Source organism: Tasmannia lanceolata, unplaced genomic scaffold (assembly GCF_043159265.1).
Source record: "Tasmannia lanceolata isolate RefF3 unplaced genomic scaffold, GAP_Taslan_0.1 ptg000013l, whole genome shotgun sequence".
NCBI classification, from domain to species: Eukaryota; Viridiplantae; Streptophyta; class Magnoliopsida; order Canellales; family Winteraceae; genus Tasmannia; species Tasmannia lanceolata.
Window position 1 is genome coordinate 46,437,003 of NW_027518690.1, and position 22,530 is coordinate 46,459,532.

Here is a 22,530-nt window from a genome sequence, read left to right on the forward strand (position 1 = left end):
GCCATATTCTGTTTTTAACTTTTTCTGTGCAGCAGAAAAACATACATACATTGATTATAGAGAGCTAGATTCTAAGGAACAAAATGTAGACTGAGAGTGAATCCTACGCCATCAAACCAAGATCGGATGGTGAGGGAAGTGCGCTCTGTTTGATTAACGACTAGAGGAAAATGCAAAAAAGAATGAAAAAAAGACAATGAAAAAGACACAGTTAGGCTCGTTTCTAAGGATCTCTAGTCCCCGAACAAATGCCTTTGAGAACACCTTGATCTGATGATCTTAGGTCTGCCATCCATCAAGCCGCTTTAAGGGTCCACCAACAGCGGCTAAAACATTGATTTGATGTCCGATATGGGACGAAGACAATGAGAATTGCCTTATTATGTTCTACAAGTTCAACGGTATTGATTGCACATTTGCACATGTCCCCATGTGGAACTGTAAGATCGATCATCACCATTGATCCTGCATTCCTGCCTATTCTTTCTCATTTATAGATGCAACTGTAAAACCTTAGAATGCTTTTGAAAGTGCACTGGTCCATTCTGTGCAGAGTGTGTAGACATAATCAAAGCCCATCCTGGTACTTGCCATTTAGAAATCCCCCCATGTTTACAATGATTTATGTCCTGTTGCCCCACACACACCATGCAAGAAACGTAAAAATATTCTCAAAAGGAGCAAGGTGAGGCCAGTTTTGCATACCTTCTGCTTTAAGCTTTAGATCAAGTAAACCAACAACAGATACTTCTATCATGATGATTGATATAAGTTTACAGTCAAATTTAAAATTAAGAGAAAAAAAAGAGGCCTGATACCACCCACTTAAATTTATTCCATCATCGTTTATTCAAGTCCAGCAAACGGAGATATATATGTGGGGATTGCTGGAGGGAGGGATAGTTTATAGGGCGTCCTTCGAAAGGAAGTTGTTTGGTTGGATCTTCCGGGCATTGCTCAAATCATCTACACAATCACCTCTTTCGAAAACAGCTGCAGCGCCCATCCCCGTACCTGTCAAAGATATCAAACATTTGGATAAGTTGTCAAATATCCACGACTAACCTTGACAACCCCCGACTAACCCTATATGTGTGTGTGTGTGTGTAGAAGGGCGAGAGAGACTCACCAATGCATATAGATATCACTCCAAATCGGCAATCCTTGCCCCAGCCTCGCATCTCATGCAACAGTGTTGCCACACAACGGGCACCTGTGACAAGAAACAATAGCAAGATTGTCATTAAAAAGTGTCTTTAACTGTAATTCAAACCAAATCACCATACCCAGATGGAGAAGTTTCCAATAAGGCATTTAGAAAATCATGGTCATGGAAGTTTCCAGATAACCTTATTTTATCTGGATAACTCTCCTCATCCCTGCTCCAACTTGAATTTAACTTACTGTTTAGACTTGATGTGTAATTAATTGTATATGATGTCAAAAGGTATTCATAATGTAATAAGACAAGCCTCAAATTTACAAGGTAAAAAGTGCCAACTGCATAGGCCTCTGGAGCCCCCAAGATACCTCTCGAGATGTATGCATGGACTCTCGAGATGTATGCATGGAAACAATCAAGGATGCCTCCGTGAACTGATCAAAGTTGTTTACTTCTTTTAACCATTTATGGTAACCTACACCTTTAGTAAAATGTAGAAATGAAGCAGAGTATACTGGAACAACAAAGGGAAACATGTAACTATTAGAAAGACGACACCCTTAGAAGATACATCCAAAGCCCTAGAAGAACACTTTTTTTTTTTTTTTTTTTTTTGATGGGTAAGCTGGGGTTAGGCAGGACCCCTACCAGATATATTAATTGAAATCGAAAGATATACAAGGAGCAAGAGAGCAATCCCTAACATAAAGGGGAAAACAAAGAAGCAACAAGCCAAACAAAAGCAACAAAACAGGGCGAAACCCCAAGATACAAGACAAGCCCGAAACATGGGCAAAGCTCCCACACTGCAGGGGGGACAATAGCAACCCACCAAGCAAGGACCGGAGAAAAGTAGCTATAGCCCACTGAGGATCAGAACCTTCCAGGGATAAGGCCTTTGAAAGCTGGTGGAGTTCGAAACCCAGGAAGGGGAGGAACAAAAGGTAAAACCTTCCCTTTCTTTTTTGAGACTAAATTCCAGGGTTCTCCATTGGAAGAAGAGGGAATAGAAGCTGAATTAGATAATGGGCTATCTAATGGGGGCTTACTACTATTAATCACATTTGTTATCACAGTTGCTTTGCCTTTGTCAATTGCGTCTGGGGGAATCGGGGTGATGGTTTCTCCCTTGGATACCATATTTCCTTGATCACAGAGGGCATCAAATCTGTTATAGAGAAGATTCTGATTAGGAGGCAAGCTCCTACAGGTAGGAAGAAGATTTTCGGGAGAAGACTTAGCTTGCTCATGGACTACACTCTTTTGGACAGGTTTCCAAACCTTTTTGGGGACCACATGAGAAGAAATTAAGGTACAATTCTCCAAAGAATGGCTGAAATCTTTGCACCTAGAACATGCCTTGGGCTTCCAATCATAAACAATTTCTTGAATGATCTCCCCAGAGGAAGTTTTAAGCTTTATAGAATCAGGGAGGTCTTGCTCAGCTGAAATTTGGATGCAAATTCTTGCAAAGTGGAGTCTTGAAGTTTCAGCTGTGTGGGTATCCATGTAAAGTGGCTTTCCGATCATGCTTCCAATTCTACTCAAGCAGTGAGGGTTCCAGAATTTGAGGTGAAGCCCAGGAAGACGAACCCAAATTGGGATTTATGGCAATTTTTTCTTTTCAAGTAAGGAATCAGAATCCCACCTCTGCAATATAAGAGGTTTTCCTCCATAATGGAGGTTGTTGCCTTCCAGGACTCTAGTACATTCTTCAGAGCAAGAGAACTTTAGCAAAAGGAATCCATTTTGCAGAGAAACAACTTGGAGAGGGCCAGTAAGGTTCCATTTCCTAGAAAGGGTATCTTTAAGAGTGGAGAAGAATGGCCGTCTCCCAAGGAAATACCCCACCAGACAATTTGCCCACTGATTTTCATACCTTTGGATCTCTTCATCTTGAAAAAGAATTTCCAGATTTGATTTTTCTTCCTCAGCTGGTGAAATTTCTGTGAGTTTAGTTGGGATAGGATGCCTTGCAGTGTAAGGAGTGGAATTCTGATCATTGAACAGATTTTTCCAAGGGAGATTTACAGCTGGTAGTAGATCAACTATATTTGCTGAAGAAATCTCCTTCCCTATTGCCTTTGCATCAGAAAGACCACCATTGTTCTTGAGAGGGCCAACACCAGCTGAATTTGGAGCAGTAATGCAAATAACAGGAGAAACTAGAGGGTCTCTGCTTGAACCGAAGTTGGAAGAGATCACTGGATAATCATTACCAGGGGCGAGGGTGGTAGTGGCTGGATTGGGAACAAAGCCATCCACAGGAGATCCATGATTAGCAATGGTAGGAAGACCATGGAGGTCCTTTTCAATGGGATATGAAGAATGCGGGTAAAGAGCGGCAGTGCTATCACTGATTTCAAAACTGGAAGAAAGATGGGTTGATTCCCCTCCCTTTCCAGCACAGCCTTGAGAATCATGAGCTAGACTAGCTTTGGTGGATTTCACCAAGGGTCCACCTAACAAGCAAGTCTTTGAATTCAAAGCTGAACCAGTAATGACCGCACTAGTACTCTGCACTGTGTAGGATTTCATTTGACCAGCAGACATGGCAGTTATGGCAACATCAGTACCTCCTGCTGAATTTAATGCTCCAGTACTAGGTTGTAAGCTAGCAGCCTTAGGATCAGTGCAAGGGTGTAAGGGGAGAGTACTAGCTGTCAACAAAAGTGTCTTCTCATCACCCAAAACGAAGTTGGAAGTTGGATCCACAGGACAAAGCCAAGAAGAAGAGCTAGGAGAGTCCTTTTCATTTAAGAGGGTAGTACAAGAGCTGTCGTTGCCATTTAATGCCTGAAGCTTCTCAATTTTTGTTGGGTCATTCTTTGACTGATGGAGCTCTGATTGAAGAAGAACACCAACAGGATCTTGGGCAATAACCAAAGGGTAATGCACGAAACTGGATTTGGTTTTGTCCAAACCATTGGAGTGGATTGTGAAGTTGGATTCCTGGTTTGGACTGGAGGTTTTTTCCACAGCAATGGCAGAATCCTCAACAAATGGAGGGTTTCCAGTTTGAGAAGCAGCCAGACTGATTTTCAATCTATCTTCATAGCTAGAGAAGATTTCTTCCTCATCTTCAATTTGCTGCTGAAAAAGAGCTTTGGCCTTCTTTCTACTCTTCTTGTTCTTACTCTTCTTTTTTGATGAGGAACTGGACTCAGTAGAAAGGATAGAATGGGCTGGAGAGTGAAAAATCTCGGCATCAATCTCTTTTAGGATGTCCAATTTGGCTTTCAAGGTCAAGGAGTTATCTATATTTTCATTGTCAACAAGGGCTTTGATTTTGAGAAGTCTTTCACTTAGGGATTCTACTTTACTTAACTTGTATTGGATGAACTGAGTGAAGGTCAATGGCTGTTGCTCTTCGTCCAGCAGCTCAGGTAAGCTGGAATCCAGAGTTTCCAACAATCCAGAAGATGCCTGAACGAGAAATTCTTTGGAGTTTCTCAGAATGCCCGGGGACCAGTTGATCTTCAAGTTACCAAAATTCTTTTGAGCAGGTTCATCATCCGAATCCTCAAGGGGTCCCAGAACTGATGCTTCATGTTCTTCTCTCATGGTGAGACCCAACTTTAGAAGAAGAACGCTCGTGAGCCTTACCGAGTTCGTCAACGAACTCCACTCCTTCACTAGATCTTAAAGAAAATGGGATTTCCCTCCTCCTCCAAGCTCTCTTTCACACTCAGAAAATACCCCCCACCCTCTCTGCTCAGATTTTTGGCTGAGAAGAAGATGGGGTGAGGTCGGATCTGGGTGGGTGGGTTAGGGTTTTGAGATGGGTTTAATGGAGGAAAGGGTGGAGAAGAGGGTTTGAGATGGGTTTAATGGAGGTAAAGGTGTAGAAGAGGGTTTGCGATGGGTTTATGGAGGAAAGGGTGGAGAAGATGGTGGTGGGATGCCAAGATCCGATTGGACGGGCGGTGGAAGTGGCGGCACGGCCGGAATCCGGCCGGAAATGTGGCCGGAGAAGGGGCTCTCAGCCCTACCCTAACGGTGGTACCCCTCTATTGACTTATCCAAAAGAGAAAGGGTTCCTCTTTTTCCATGAAGAACACTTGCACTACCTTAGAAGGATAGAGACACTACCCTCGAAGAACACCTGCACTGGAGTTAAAAAAAAATAGTAAATTGGGATGCGAACTCCTAAATGGCTCACTGTTGTAGGATTTTGACATTTGACGGCCAGTGGCACAGTACCTGGAACTGCATAGATGCTACACTTAAACGACAGACTGAGTACCTTCAATATAGACAAACACTAAAGTGGAATGAAAGACACATTTTTTTTAATATTTGAGAAACAATTTTGGCAATAATAAACAGTCAATCCGGATGATATTTCTCAGTTTCCATTCGATAAAGTCTGTAATCATCCGACTTTTGGACACATACCTTTAAGGATAGATCTTTGAACAATATTACACAAACTACATTAGGAGATACTACCTTGGAAAGTGACACACAGCTATTCATTGTCCGATCGTTTCATGCTTTCATCTGGTCATATTTCTTGGTGAAAGCAAAATACTCTATCATGTACAAGTGGAAGTTTAAAGAGGAGCCTACCAAGATATAAAATGCAGGAGTCAATGAATCGACTCGGCTGCAGAGAAGGAAGACACTACTCCCTAATGGCCCTACTTTGCTTGATGATATGGGCATTGAACCAATCAGAGGAAGAGTTCAACCCAAGCAGTAAACACTAAATAAGTATTCGGGTTTGAACCTGTTAAAGTAAAAAAGATAAATAACACCTTTCTCCAAAAGGGTGTTATTTATCTTTTATACTTTAACACTCCCCCGCACATGTGGCCCACTTGGCAAACACGTGGCACATGTGGTCCCACTTTGGGCCGACCATCGCATGTGAATTTTTGCTATCCGGGAGGTTTGAACTCGAGACCTTTGGCTCTAATACCATGTTAACTTACCAACTTCTCCAAAAGCTTAAGCTGTTGGAGAAAGACGTTATTTTCTTTTATACTTTAACAATCCCCCGCACGTGTGGCCCACTTGGCAAACATGTGGCACATGTGGTCCCACTTTGGGCCGACCATCGCATGTGGATTTTTGCTATCCGGGAGGTTTGAACTCGAGACCTTCTGATACCAACTTCTCCAAAAGCTTAAGCTGTTAGAGAAATGTGTTATTTATGTTTTATACTTTAACAGAACCTACTTGAAATTATTGGTGACAATTCACATCACTTGTTACCTACACATACAGAAAGTACAGTAGAATGTCTAAAAATTGTTGATGAACTACAAATTGGAATAATAAATGAAATCCCAATACAGAAAACATTTCATGAATCCACTTATAAGTGGCAGAGATCAGTCAGAGCATATATGTGAGGAGTCAAGGAAGACTGGTCATCCTATTATTGTATATGGATTTATGAATAATAAGGAATAAACCACATTGTATATCCAAGAATGAATCTTCACTTGGCCACACTAGACACTCAGATGAATCTCCACATGCAAATCTATATAATTTGAAATGCCTGTGTTGACCATTGCCTTAGTAGATGAAAAAAAAAAATAGAGACCAAATTATGAGATTATTTACCGGACTTTTGGGATTTAATAATATTTGGATGTGATAGAAATTATGAATTTTTAAAATTGAAAAAAATACCACGTTGTTTGGAAGTTAAGATTTTGATCCGGCCAGATTAACAAAAAAATGTCGGATTTTGTATTAGAAATGGAAAGTTGACTTTTTATTCTTTTAGGCTCTTTTCACTTGTTTTTCCGGGAAAGGAAAAGAAAAGGATGCTTGAGAAACTAAGTGGAAAAAGGAAAAGATATCCCGAGAAACTGTGCAGGAAAAGGTTTCCCGCGCCTGTTCACTTGCATGCAGGAAATCCCGAGAAACTATCAAAGAGAGAAGGAAGCTCGTCTTTTTTTTTTTCCGTGTGAGGAAAAAAAAATCTTGCAATATTGGTGGGAAATGGAATCTCTCTTTAGCGAGAAAACACCATTTTCCACGTCATTTTTCCAATTTTTCCCAAATTTCCAACTATGTAATGTTGGTTTCTCTGGAAAACAAGTGAACACACTATTTTAGCTTTCTTGGGAAAAAAGAGGTGTTTTCCCTGGATTTGATTTCCCGAGAACGCAAGTGAACAGAGCCTTAGATTTGGGCCTTGAAACTATTTTTAATAAATCCAAAAGGATGGTATTTACCTATTTACATGTAAATCTTACTTAAATGACTTTGCATGTAAATACCACGTTTCATGTATGTGTTTCCCTGTAATTATGTACCGGATCCAGTACAAAGAGTGGAGAAACGCGCGGGGAAACATGCTTTCCCAATTTTTAGGAAGCTCTATGTTTCCTCATTTTCCAGGGGCGCATCTGGTAACTTTGGTTGGTTAATCCCCACGCAATAAAAATTGTTTTCCCAAGTAAATCGGTGGATGGGGTAGAACAATTGCCCCTCTTAACCCTAACAAAATTCCCAAATCTCCCTCCCCTTCTTTTGTCCTACTTTTTAGCCGGTGGGTAGGGTGTGTGTGTGTGGGTGGCGGGGTGGGGTGGGGTGGGGGGGAGGCCATCCGACCCTCTCACCCCCAAGGAATCAAACTTTGGTCCCCCCAAAAGTGGAAGTTTATGGAAGTCGGTGGAAATCTTGTAATATGATGGAAGCTTATAGAAATCCATGGAAGTGGTGGAAATTTAAGATGAAAGATCAGAAAATGCTAGTACTACTTTTAGAAGAAAACCTTAGTGTATCAAAACGTTTTCTTAAGTTTGGGTGGACTGCGTGGACCATCCGACCCTCGCACCAACAAGGAATCAAACTTTGGTCCCATAAAAGTGGGAGGCCCACTCCAGGGTTACTTATCAAGGGATTGGTAAAGGGAGTAATGACTAATCAAGGATCAGCAAATACTAGAAGTGGTTGGATTAGCTATATCAATAAAGGGAGCATGAGTTATGTATTAGGGTTTGGGGTTGGTTGAGAGGAAGTGCTGGCGTGGAGTGGGGGGTAGACCATCCAATCCTCTCACCCCCAAGGAATCAAACTTTCGCTCCCCCCCTCCCCCCAAAAAAAAGTGGAAGTTCATGGAAGTCGGTGGAAATCTTGTAAAATGATGGAAGCAAATGGAAATCCATGGAAGTGGTGGAAATTTAAGATGAAAGATCACAAATGCTAGAACTACTTTTAGAAGAAAACCTTAGTGTATCAAAACGTTTTCTCAAGTTTGGGTGGACTGTGTGGACCATCTGACCCTCACACCGACGAGGAATCAAACTTCGGTCCCCATAAAAGTGGAAGCTAATGGAAGTCGATGGAGATCTTGTAAAAATGATGGAAGCTTATGGAAATCCAGGGACATGGTGGACGTTTAAGATGAAAGATCCGAAAATGCTACAACTACTTTTAGAAGAAAACATAACTGTATATTATTTTCTATTATTGAATAATGAACGCATAAAGGAAATTAATAGGAATTTAGAAAATAAATAGAAATAAACCCCAATACGGCCTAGTGGTACCAACATGGAGAAACAACATTATTCAACAGCAACGTAGCATATCCCTTCTGAGTATGCAGCATTTTCCGATAGCAATATTCTTTCCACAAGTCTATAAATCAGTCACTACTTTGATTTTGAAGCTTGATGAACAACATAGTTTTACTGCATGAAAGTGTCTTGGGTTCCACCAATTATCAAATATGAGGTATATAATGAAATACACACAAAGACTGCTGAAGGTATGAATGTCAAAGGCAATGAATCCAGCCTTCTCCTTGATTGTTTTGATGGTCTTCTCTTGCATTTTATACTTTTTGCTCTTCACCATACTATAAAATTTCATCAAGCCATATATTTGGACCCAAAATAACTCTTTTAATCTACATACAAGTGTACTATTCATGGCTGCAGGAGTCTCGGAGATATGATACCCACTATAAAGTCCAACCTCTTACCAATTAATTTAAAATGCTTCTCACATAGAAAAGAAGCTACAACATGGCATGGCATTCCAATTGTTTGATCATTAGTTAAGATGCAGAGTTATATTAGATGCCCATTTACTGGTTTTATTACTTCTTTTATGCTTCTTTCATTTGTGTTAATTTTTATTTTTCACGGAATTTCAGTTTGCATGAGTTCAAGAAACAAATAACCAGTCTTTTCAGAAGATATAGCAACTCAATGGATTTCAACATAGTCTAATCTACATGGAAGCTAGTGTGACAATGGGAGGGGAGAAGAGAGACATCAATATAAATCTAGACCCAGCCTACGTGAGTCCACAAATGAAGTTAAAAAAGCTGGCAAGAAACAACGACCAACTTGGGTTAACTTGGTGAATGTCCACATAAGAATATTGCAAATATTTGGCGAAGAAATTTTCAGCTCTTGAAGATTCAAACCTGATTTATTTCATTAATTTCTAGAAATGAAGGAACTAGAAGTATCTATCAAAGTATTCCAATTAAAGCTCGGCTGAACCCTGGTCATCCATTTTATGTTATGGCACACTCTCTCAACAAACTAAAGGCAAAATAACCTTTTTTTTTCACCCAACCTTGTTCTATTTGATAGAAATGTTACCATTTGGCCAAATGGTCTAAGGATCATAACCCTGGGTGGTGCACTGGAAAGTAACTTAATTTTTTTCCTGTAAACGTAAGGGGGAAAAACATATACAAAAAACTACCTCTCAAAAGAGAAAAAAAACATAAATGGAAAACATAGAGAACCCACCATGCAAATACCAATCCTCAACCATCATTATCCGACAAGGTTAACACTCAACACTAGCAAGTACTACTTTTGTTAGTGATAATAACTGGAAGCATATCAAAATGTAGGTATATTGCCATTATAAACTGGAATCAGTTATTACAAATACCTGTTGCGCCCAAAGGATGCCCAAGAGCCATTGCACCTCCATTAACATTCACCTTTTCTGGATCAAGGTCCAGTTTCTTGGACCAATATACAAATTGGGATGCAAATGCCTACAAATTGAGCGATGACATTGCAAACAATCAAAAACTTAAACTTTAGTTCAAGGAGATAAAAAAAAATTAGACCTCCAGTGTTTTATTTGGGTGGACCCACTCGGTCTTCCTCTTGATTTAATGAAATTTTTACCATTAAAAAAAAAAAGAGAGAAAAAAAATTAGAGCAGTCCAGGTTGGAGCTATTACCTCATTGATCTCAAAGAGATTGACATCATTAATTTCAAGACCAGCAGACTTCACTGCAGCGGGAATCGCAACAGCTGGTCCAACTCCCATGACTGCGGGATCCACTCCAACAGCAGCAAAGCTCCTACACAAGTAACACCAAAGGATTTTGAAGCAAGGGTGATGTGCATGGGACCCATTCCTCCCTTGCAAGGTATTTGTGGCAGAAAAAAAGATAAATATCGCCATTACCAATGATGGTAACATCTATTATCCCATTAGACACTGATGCGATTCCAGGGGGTCCACATGCCCACAGAGCAGTCAACTGACAATTGAAGTTAGGGAACCCTAAAATTCTGATTTATCATGATTTTCAATTGAATCTTGGAGGAATCTGAGTAAAGGGTAGTATGAAATTGTTTGTTGACTGTTTCTAGGAGTGTGTTCCTAGATTTTATTTTCAGCAAGGATTCCAGTCAATTTAGGAGTTGAATTTGTCTTAGAATAGGAGTTTACTTCGTGTAGGGGTGTAAACGGATCGAATTCGAATCGGATAGTGCCATATCCGAATTCGAATTCGATTACAATATTCAATATCCGTATCCGAATCCGACGGATAATTATTATTCGTTACCGAGTTCGCATCCGACGGATATTATTCGAATTCGGATATTATCCGTATCCGTTTATCCGGATTCAAATCGTATCCGAGTATCCAAATTCGAATAAATTATATCCGAATGTCCGAATTCGTATCCGTATCCGAATTCGATTCATGTCAGTAACTTTAAATAAACTGGTTAAATATCCAAAATTATCTAATTGAAGTTGAATTCGAATGCGAATATCTGCATCCATAACCGGATATCCGAGTTTGCATGCGAATCCGGATTTTCGAATTCGAATACGAATTTGGATATACGGATACGGATGCGGATATTCGGGATAAACGGATATACTTGTCGGATTCGGATGTTAAACGGATCGGATGCACCATTTACCGGATTCGGATCGTTAAGAACCGGATATCTCCTAAACAGATTCGGATAATATCCGCTTGAAGCGGATTCAGATAATATTCGCTTTAAACGGATTCGGATGCTGACGGTAATCGAATTTTCGAATATCCATTTACACCCCTAACTTCGTGTTACAGATAAAAGATTGCAAACTAATATGCAGTGAGGGTAATTTTAGACTTTAGTTCAAAACACGCATGAATCTTGAAAAAGTGGAGGTACAAAGGCCCTTTTGCCCTTCTTGATATTATCAGAGCCCAACCTCAATCATTCTCTTTGCACTCTCATTTTGAATATTTTATTATTTCTTACTGTCTATTTCACGTAGCATTTAACACACATCGATTCCCTTCATGACTTGGCCCTTCAATGGAAACCCTACCATTAAAAATGGTTATGTTATTAGTCATATCAACAATGTTTCTTGACCTGTTGTTGCCAATCAACGAAAACCCTAAACTAAGAATGTTAACGTTATTAAGTGTACCATCATCATCTCTTCCACTTGAACCGAATTGATTAAGAGAAATAATCATTCGGTAGTTTAGAAACGGCAACACTATTAAATATTCCGCCAGCGTTTTTCCCACTCCAACGGTTATATCCAGCAATTGCCCTAATCAGAAACGGCAATGCTATTAAATATACCGCTGGCATTTTTCCACTCGAACCGTTATCAAGGTCTTAAATTTCAGTTTCGGTACCAATTTCGGAACCCACCGAAATCCCAAATTTCGGGCCGAAATTTGGTATTTCAGGAAATTTTGTAACAATTTTTTTTAAAAACGATGACATTAACTCGAAATTTCGGAATAAAGGGCGAAATCCGAAATTTTGCCAAATTTTGGTTTCAGTCCCCATTAAAATCCGAAATTTCAATCCGAAAACTGTATTTTGATGAGGGCACTCCTTACTTTATCAAAAGTACGGTATGGCCAACACCATAGGATGATCCAAACCGTCCATTAGATGGTCCACATCCTAAATAGGTTGTGCCCCAAAAATCATTTCCATAGGTTGATCCTAACCCTCCGATCTGAATGTTAGAGGGTTAGGATTAGCCTATGGAAATAATTTTGGGCACCACCTATTTAGGCTTTGGTCCATCTATTGGACAGTTTGGATCATCCTACGGTGCAGGCCATACCGTACTTTTAATAAAGTGAGGAGTGCCCTCGTGAAAATACAGTAGTGCTGCTAACATTTTCCTCTTTTAAACTGAAAAGATGGAGCTTTTCGAAAGGGACGACGCCTTTCGCGTTTTTGTCACCATCTCTCTCCCACGCTTTTCTTCACCCGAGTGAAGCTAGGAAACCGAGAGTAGGACCTACAACCCAACAAATTGATTTTTGCCACATATGCTAAGTGGCGTGAGCAAGCCCTTGGATGTAGGAAAATATAATAAAAAGTAAAATTTTTAGATACGCATGGCGTTTTCTCATTGCAGAGCTAGTAACTGTTCATTGCTGCCCCCACCAAGGGTTTGTGCTCAAAGAGAGTAAAAAGAGCACCTATTATGAGAATAAATACAGGTGGGGCCGACCTTGTTCAAAGATATGAACAATTTTCTTGTTAGCCCCCCACCAGAGTTTCATGATGAGAGAGAGAGAGAGAGAGAGAGAGAGAGAGAGAGAGAGAGAGAGAGAGAGAGTGAGAGTGGCTTTGTATAAGGATGTGATTTGCTAGGGTCCATCGCAAAAGGCAGTTCGAAGCAGGTCCGTCGCATGTCAGACCAGCCACCTCATGAATGAAAACACAGCTGTTGTCTCCATTCATGAGGTGGCTGGTCTGATATGTGACAGACCAGCCATGAAATGCCTTTTTGCGATGGACGCTAGCAATTCCCAAATATAAATTTAGGAATTTCTGTAAACTCGCATGCATTACAAAGAGATATTTTTTATCGATAATTTGGAGTTAGGCAGACCCCCACCAGATATATTGAATAAAAAAGAAGATTACAAATGAGAGAAAATTACAGACGACAGTAGATAGCTCCAGAAGAGTCTTCTAATACGATGGTGCATTACAAAGAAAATTAATGATGCTTATATAGAGCACTTACATGATAAATATAAAATAGAATCAAGATAAATATGGAAGGAGATGAGAATGCAACATTCTAATCTAGCCTATTTTCAAATTCAGTCTACCCTCATTTCTAATCTTATATATATAAGTAAAGCGGAATCCTCTAAGCGGCGGTGGTGCCACGTGTCAGCCCCTCCTATACATGCAATTTCTGCGTATAGGCTTTGTGCGGACTTTAAACGCTTATATTTAAGGCATTTAATATTGATTTATTTCTATGCCAACCAATATTCCTCAATCCTCTCAACGTATATCTCTTAACTTTCCTAGAATATTTGTGGACTTTAAACGCCTATATTTAAGGCATTTAATATTGATTTCTTTCTGTGCCAATCCTCTCAACCCGTATATCTCTTAACTTTCCTAGAATATTTGTCTCTTCACCTTCCTAAAAGCCTAGAGTCTCATGTCTCTTCCCTAAATAACGGCCAGAAATACGTATTCTCCATAAATATAGCGCAAAAGTTTTTATTAAACACAACTCAATTATATATCGTTTCATATTTCCATTTCTATTTCTGCCAAATCACGTCTCATCCCTAAATAATTGCGAGGAAATAGATATTCTCCATAGATTTACTCTCCTACCCAGACGTTTACATTTTCCCTTTGATTACCTCTCTTACTAAATTTGTCATCTCTTTCAAAGAAGAAAATTAGAAAGCACCAACGTGGATCAAGTAAAGCGGCAAGTTGATGGAGGAAGAAGGCAAATCTGGTTAGGGACGTTGCGGTGGAGGCCGAGAGAAGAAGGTATGGAAGAGGTTAGGTTGGGATACCTTCCCCATTGCCCAATGGATTTCAATCTACTCTCCTGCTGGTTTTCTTTCACTGAAGATAAAGGAGTTATGGCTAAGAAACGTAAATCATAAAGCTATATTTAACTGTTCAGATATTCATTATTAGAATGACCTACTTTTCATATTTTAGTTGAATCATATGTAGAGCGCATGCGGCCTATACTCTATGTAAAATACTTAAGCTCTTTGCTATATCATTTGTAACCCCTCTGTTATCTCTCGAGCATGGGTTTTTTGTGTAGTTTAGGGTCTCTTATGAATTCAATTAATACAATAGTACAACTTTCAAAGGATGTCAGTATGTATATGTAGGATGAGCGATTTTTTAATTTTTTCCATTACCCTTGAACATCTGCTTGCCATTTTTATAGGTACGATCACATATGTTTATTTCCCCATCTTCCAATTTCTTTTGTAAATCATAGGTATCCTTTCCCTTTATTACTCACAATTTATAAGAGACATGTAAGCATGCAAATCTATGCAAGGAAATATTCAAATGAAACTCTATGAGCGCACTTCAGATCATGTTTAGACCGTGTGGTTGCTCTTCACAGTCCTATGGCAGTTGCCAATCACCTAGGTGAGAGTTACTCTTCTTTTTAATTCAGCATTTGCTTCTTCTTCTTTTTTGCATCACATATAAAATGTTTTTTAAATTGAAGGATATAATAAATCTGCGTCTTTTGTGATTTTCTGCTCACCACTAGACATGGACAAAATTATTATTTTATATATCAAAACTTAACCCCACTAGATGCCAATTCATTCGTTTGAATTAGTATTCCATCATCAAGGCATTTGTTGCGTCTGAATTCCCCTTCATATTCCAGGTATTTGTGTTACGGAACATCACATACGTGCCTATGCTTACTACGGCCAGGAGTCAGGATGCATGGTCATTTTCACCGACATTAGCATTGCTTTTGAGATGGGCCATATCAACATATTCTTTACTACTTTCAATTTCTTTTGATGTTTATGGATATTGATTTGGGTGTTGTTGAACCGGTGCATACGGAAATTTGGCTGTTGTGAGTTTGGTTCTGTTGGCGTGATGGGAGATTCTTTTGGAGTTATGGGGTGGCTTGGTTTTGTGGTGCGGATAGGGAGGAGGGAGCTTTGGCGGTTGTGGATCGGTGATTGCTGGAGGTGGTGTTTGTTGGATTTTCCAATATGAGTAGGAGCAGCAGCCCTAGCCCTTCAAGAGCCCTTCAAGACCCCGGCAGTTCCGTAGAAGCGAGCGTGTGTCTTATCCCTATTCACCTTATAGAAGAGACCGTCGCAGTTACAGTTTTGCCTTTGACCCATATCATTTCCTGAAATTCCTGTCATCCATTTTAAGTCTAAAGTTGTTATTAGTTCTTTGTTTTACTTCTAAATAATTGCATTTGATGACTTTTCTTTGCATTGGGTTGGAAGGCAACAAATAGGGGGTGTTTTTTTTTTTTTGGTCTTTACATAAGTTTGTTATTTTTTTTGCATCCTTACATAAGTTTGTTCAATACATTTGAACATTGGTAAATTAGGAGGCACTTCTCTAAAGTTGGTAAGATTTTGAAAGAAAGGACACTCTCGGTATGTATGCAGACTTAACCATTTTCAATGGTTTTTTTTTATAAGAAATCGGGCGAAATGCTAAGTAGGATCCTTTCAAACCTCATAGATCAGTATCCTGTTTGGCAATGCAAATCAATGCAATTTTAAATTCATCGATATACTTATTTAAATTCAAATTTTATGAATAGTTTTTCATTATATCATATCTTATATGTAATTTCCACAAGAAACTCAAAATGAAAACTAAGATTCCATTCTTTATTCATTCTTCAATGTCAAATGTAGCTTTATTAATTTAATTTTATAATTTTTTAATCAATTTGCAACGTTATCAATTAATTAATTTCTCTATTTTCAATATTTTGAATCCTCCTTTTAACTAACCATCAATCTGTAATGTTGCTTCCTGTTTTTTGTCGCCCCGTGCGTCGCACGGGTCTGCAACTAGTTCAATATAATTGCTTAATCTAGCTAGGTTACCTCTCTTAATCCACTTGCCTAATCTAAGAACATGACGATCCAACAATGAATCTCAATCCAATCCAATTTCTCACATATTCTAACACCTACCCCAATTAGAATTCATGCGAAACAAGGCAAACAATATGGCTATCAGGAGAAATTGACACCAAGAACAATTAATGTACAACAACTACTATTAGCTATGGGTGTAAACGGATCGAATTCGAATCGGATATGGCTATATCCGAATTTGATTACAGTATAGACTATCCGAATTCGACGGATATTTAATATCTATTACCGAATTCGTATCCGCCGGATATTGTTCGAATTCAGATATTATCCGTATCCGTTTATCAAGTAAATTCGAATATTTTATTCCAGCACATTATCTTTCTTCTCCTTCTTACTCCTCGAATGAATTTTCCAAACCCTAAAACCAGAGCTCTACATTCTCTTCACAAAATTAACTCTCAAACTAAAATATATGAGATCCTCTTCTTCCTTTTAAAACAAAGGTAGAGAGAGAGAGGCGGTGGGGATGGATTATGGTGTTGGTAGTGGTCTTTGGATTTTTTCTTCTTTTTTTGTGTGTGTATATGATGGGATGTGTTTGGGCTATTTTGAACAGGGGAAGTGTGAGTGCTGATTGCGGAAGATGAAGAGAAATGGGGATGGAGATGGGGATTGGGTTAAAGATGGAGGTGACTGGCGGTGATGGAGGTGGCTGTGAGAAGGTGGAGAGGGGTGGCGGTGGATTTTGGTGGGGTTGGAGGCACCAAGGAATGCCAAAGATGGTGTCTCAAGCTCCTCCTTTCTCCTCTCTCTTGCTTCTCCTTGTAAACCTTAGAAGTTCCCTATTTTAATTGCATTTTGGGTTTTTTTATAACCCTAAGTTCGAAAATTGATCAGAGCCATCTATTTACCATCAATGACCTAGATGCCCTTTTTGCTTTAGAATTCTTTAGAAACTATGACATCTTCTTTCAATCACCATCATCCATTTGTCTCTTTCATCCTACAACCCACATTTGTTGCTCCATAAAGACGCCATGTCAAACTCCAAGAATGCTCTTAAAATGAGAGATTACTTTATTTCCTACCTGTGGACCCCGATCCGAGGACGGTGCCGAGGGACGCGAGATCCCTCCTGCAATCCTCTAAGATTTCCACAACGTGAAGGAGAGCTCTACCAAGGAACTCTCGAAACTGTTGCCACCCTCACAGCATAGCATGAGTGGCGATATATAAAAAGAAAGAGATACATCCTGATCCGGAGCCAGGGCTCGAAACCAAGATATAACTAAAATAACTCAGAGTCGCCATCCATGGATGCGCCATGGAACCAAAACAAATGCTCTGTTTGCAATGGATAACCAGAGATACAAAAGGTCCGTGCCTGATGACGAATGGAGAAGGTCCGAAGAGCGCCCCCAATTCGCCCGAGTGCGAACACTTGGTCTCTTATGCCATTTATTATTAACCTCGAAGAGTTTTGGGCAAAAATCATGTGAAATGAGAACAATCCTCAGGAGTCGTCTACCTAAGTATGCATTTCCTGAGGATAAAGATAATAAACACCCATAAAATAAAATGAAAGATGTGTTGCCTAAGCATAGGTAGGTTATGAGTGACATGCCTAAAGGGTGTCTAAGTTCTGATGTGCAAACACATGCAAGCTATAGCTAAAGGTATAGGATCAGTACAAGAAAGTAAGAAAACATATCAAAAGAAATACAATAATTACACAATAAATCCTAAGACTCTAAATGATTAGCCCGAGTCCTCAGATGGTCTGGTATTCATCCAAAGAAGCCTACGTATCCCCGCCTCCACGAGAATCAAGGCAACGTAGTTCTTCGCACTTATTCTAAACTATGATGCCTAAGACACCTAGACCTCTATCTTAGACTCGATCTAAAAGACCGAACTAGTTCTTAAAAGCTTCTTGTATGATTATTTAAATTCCAGTGAATTGTAAATTTTAGGACAGCCTATATGCCCTAGCTAAATGCAGGTTAGCCCTAAGCTAATGCAGGTGGTTCCTACAACCTACGTGTAACTAGGCTGTGCGTCCTAAGGAAAACAATGGGATCACTAACGCATCTTAGACCTAGTCATCAGTCGGCGATGTGAATCGCCAACTGACTGGACGGATGCGCTCCTATAACTCTAGGACAGACCCCTAACTCTAAAACAAGCATATAACAAACAAACAAATAAACAACCTATCAAAAGAAACTCCTAACTCTAAAACTCTCTATCTAGGACAAACTCCTAACACTAGAGGAAGAGCTTTTGAAAACACGGTTTTAAAGAAAAAGGGTTAAAGCATTTTTATTCACAAAGTTTGGCTGGACCTGGGATAAGAATCCCAAGCTGCACTACGTACCTCGTGGAAGAGGATCAAGCCAACGTAGTTCAAAACGAACTTTCCAACTACGCTACTAAAAACACTCAACACTTTAGATTTTTTTAAGGTTTTTTATGCTTTCAAATGTTTTTGACGTTTTAAATTTCTAATGTTTTTGAGTTTTCAAATATTCCAATACTTTTGGACTTTAAAATGTTTTCACTCTTAAAGGGAACACGCAAGCAACACCACAAACTAGGGCAAAGCCATAAATCTAAAGGGGAAACCCCGAACAAACAACAAGCAATTAGCGTCTCAAAGAGACGGACCACAACAAGAAAGATAGCGTCCCAAGAACAGAGAAAACAATCTAAGATCCTAAGCAGGGAAGGCTCTATATGACTGAGTTAGTCTCTAATGGAAAAACTCCAAACTAATAACACTAAGGAAGGAGTACAAATGAGTCAGAGACTCTCTAATAACACTACCAAGTCTAAGACTCGCTCTAAAAGAGGAGGCCACTCTAACATGAGGCTAGGTAAGCCTCCTAAAGGGGAAACTCTCTATATGAGACAAGGCTTGTCTCTGAGACACAAACGACGTAAACAAGGGTTCTGATGAGACTGGGCAAGTCTCCTATATACAAAGGAGGGGTGCTCTACTGGACTGAGCAAGTCCCCTAAGGATGGGCTTGGGCTAGCGCCTTCATCGCCCCCTACAATGACAAGGGCGCTACATGACTGAGCTAGGCTCTCCTAAGAAAAGGAAAAGATAATAGGAGCTTGCCGGATCTTAAGCAAATTTTGATCGTATGCCAACTACTAATACATGATATTTCAAACACACACTCATCATCTATTTCCAAAAAGAAGACAAGGAATACCATATGAGACAACATCTTATGATAGTATTCTCCGAATGCACATATTTTGATACCAGCAATTAGGAATCAATTTATTTTGGAAATGAAGTGTTAATCTTACCTCTCCCAGACAAGTATCACTCCGATAAGAAGTTGAGGAAATAATGAATTTAAAAGACAAACTTCTCTCAAAAGCTAGACCCACTGACATGAGGAAAGGAAAACAACATACAATTCGCCAGACAATCCCATGAGTTTTTTTCTTTTATGATCCAATAGCATTATTATCAAAGCTTAATGCCAGCTACAAAGTTGAACAGAATTTTGGCACCTAATGGCTCGAATTTGGTTTCAGTGAACAGGAAACCAGCTATGGTATATACGCATTGAAACACAGTCCATTTGATATCACTTACATATGTTAACTCACCAATGAACCAAATAAACTATGCACACATTGAGGCATATTCAACTTGATATCAACAACATAAGCACTAGGACTTAAAGCAAGGTTATGAATTCTATTTTCTGATCAGTGTAATATTCATGAACACTAATCAATCAAAAACTGAACACCATAAGAACTGAACCAGTCTTTCAATCAAAACTAATCAATATAAATCAATTATAAGAACATGAACCCCATCCCACTGTTAAGGACTAAACCGATCTTTCAGCCAAGATTCCACTACAACAATCAATCCATTTCAAGGAGGTGAGAATCACCCGTACATCAGGGACTAAACGAATCCTTTAACCAAAGTAGAATCACATAGATCATTTGATTGTTAAAAAAAAATGAAAATCATCTAAGCCCAAGGAATTAATCAAATCCTTCAAACAAAATAAGGAATATAAATCATTCAACCATGTGTAATATAGTAGGGATTTACCTGAACTAGAAAATGAAGAGAATTGAAATTTTTTGGAAAGACATTACACCTGCTATGCCGATGATCCTTTCGATTGTACCTTCCTCCTCGATCTCTTTGCAGATTTTTTTTTTAAAATCAAGAAAACCCCTCTCCAATTTTCTTTTTCCACAGAAAATGAGCTTCTTCTCCACAGCAGCTCTCCCTCCCTCTCTCTCTGATTTTACCTCCAAAGTTCTGGCCCTCTGAATTTTTCTTCAAAAAAATGGATCACCCCTGAGAAGATGATGGCTAAGATGACAAGGGTAACTCGAATGAAATGGAGGAGGTGGCTAATGAAATAGAGCTGTGGGGGATGGAACGGTAATGGTTGCAGAGAGAAGATGGAAGATGGGTTGAGGTCTAGGGCTAGAGGTAGGAGAAGGTGGTAGGTTTGGGTTGAAAATCCAATCGGAACTTGGATGGTAGTGGCGATGGTGGTGGGGATAGGATCGGGTGGTGGTTAGGGTTTAATAAAAGGTGAAAAGAAGATGGGATATGGGTTGGGGATAATGGGTTTGGAGAGAGAAAGAGATGGGGTTTAGGTTAGATTGGGGGTTCTGTAGAGGGGAATGACCGGATTCCGGCAAGGCCACCGGAATCCATGGAGGTTATAAGTGAATGGGTAAATGAAAGGGGGTTTTGGTGGTGCTAATGGGGGAGATGACAAGGGGTTTGGTTTTTACAGAGAAATGAGAATGGGAAGGTGGCTGGAGATGGTAGAGATGGGGGTAGGAATGACGTGGGTTTGGTCGAAATTAACGGGGTTGGCCGGCCGGAGTGGGATGGAGGTGGCGGATTTGCAGAGGTGGTTGGAGTTGGTCGGTGGATGGAGGTGGCACGACCGGAGAAGATGGGTATCGGCCGGAGGAGAGGGTGGGGATGGAGCCGGATTCCGGTGAAGAATCCACCGGAGAAGATGGGTAGATGGAAATGGGTTTGCGGAGGGGGAGGAGGATGGTGAGAGTGGTGGTGGCTGCGAGGATGATGAGGCCGGAGATGGTGGTCGGAGGTGGTGCGGCCGGCGGCTCCCTCTCCTCTGTCTCTGGAAAAATGAGGCTGCAGAAAAAAATCCCTTTCTTCTCTTCAAACCCTAGTCGATGGGTTTTTAAAGAGAAAGGGGATGATAAATTCGTGCCCCCCCCCCTCTTTGATTCAGGACAAACCCCTATTTAGTATAAATATGAGTACTTTTTTCACTCAACAGGGGAGTGTCCTGGGGAGAAAACAATGATGATCAAAAGGGAAATGATGAATTCACACCCTACCCCTATTCTTGCTCTAGACAGCCATATATAATGCATTTTCAACAACTCCTTTAGGCTAGCAGGGGGTCTAAGCAGAAAAAAGGGGTAAAGATTCCTTTGTCTTTGCACAATCCTAGCTCTCTTATTTAATCCAATGGTTCTTAGAGATTGCTTGTAGAGAAAGCAATAGAAATTTCCAAGAATGCCCTCTTGTACATGGGAAATGACATATTTCACCCCTCCCCCTTCTGAACTTGCACCACGACACTGTCTCAGCTCGTTTGCTAGGCAAACATGCACGGATCTTCACGAAATTTCACAGGGATCTTGGTGGGACCCTAAACTAGCCCAGGGTAGGATTTGGGCTTCCAATTTAATGATTTGATGGGGTTGCTCAAATAGGGAGGGATTAGGGTACGGTCAAAATGGGGTGTCTACACTACCCAAAACACCTTTTATTTTTTTCTAAAAAGAAAATTCACTTTTCTTTAAAAACAAAATATAGTGTGTCATTACTAAAAATAAATATTAATAATATTATTAATAATAAATAAAACGGATTTACTTCTCGGATTCGGATGTTAAACGGATCAGATATACCATTTACCAGATTCGCATCCGCTAAGAACCGGATATCTCATAAACGGATTTGGATAATATCCGCTTGAAACAGATCCGGATAATATTCGCTTTAAACGGATTAGAATGTGGATGGTAATCGAATTTTCGAATATCCATTTACACCTCTACTAATAGCTACCACCTCCCGGTCCCGGGGTTGTAAGGAAGAGAAACAACCGAAGTGAGGTTAAAGCAAACCCACGTACAAACTAACATTTATTGTGTGAAAGCTCTAATTCAGTACAAACATACTTTAATAATTGCAAAGACGGA

The 22,530-nt window shown here is 39.8% G+C and overlaps 1 protein-coding gene across 1 annotated transcript; it reads right to left on the reverse strand.

Moving 5' to 3' along the window:
- Positions 1-904: 904 nt before the first annotated feature.
- Positions 905-20,840, reverse strand: LOC143891324 (3-ketoacyl CoA thiolase 1, peroxisomal-like). The gene is made up of 5 exons (XM_077395920.1): positions 20,421-20,840; positions 10,350-10,473; positions 10,049-10,157; positions 1,130-1,213; positions 905-1,014 (listed from the first exon to the last, which is right to left on the reverse strand). The coding sequence occupies exons 2-5, from the start codon at positions 10,437-10,439 to the stop codon at positions 905-907; spliced, it is 393 nt and encodes a 130-aa protein (XP_077252035.1). The 5' UTR covers positions 10,440-10,473; positions 20,421-20,840.
- Between the last annotated feature and the right edge of the window lie 1,690 nt (positions 20,841-22,530).

What these genes read in the sequence shown, in the direction of transcription:
- LOC143891324 (XM_077395920.1), bottom strand. Translation starts at nt 10,439, where the DNA reads ATGGGAGTTGGACCAGCTGTTGCGATTCCCGCTGCAGTGAAGTCTGCT. An exon ending in GCATCCTTTGGGCGCAACAG is followed by an intron (nt 1,214 to 10,048) that starts GTATTTGTAATA and finishes TTCTTGTCACAG; the next exon opens with GTGCCCGTTGTGTGGCAACA. An exon ending in AGTGATATCTATATGCATTG is followed by an intron (nt 1,015 to 1,129) that starts GTGAGTCTCTCT and finishes TATCTTTGACAG; the next exon opens with GTACGGGGATGGGCGCTGCA.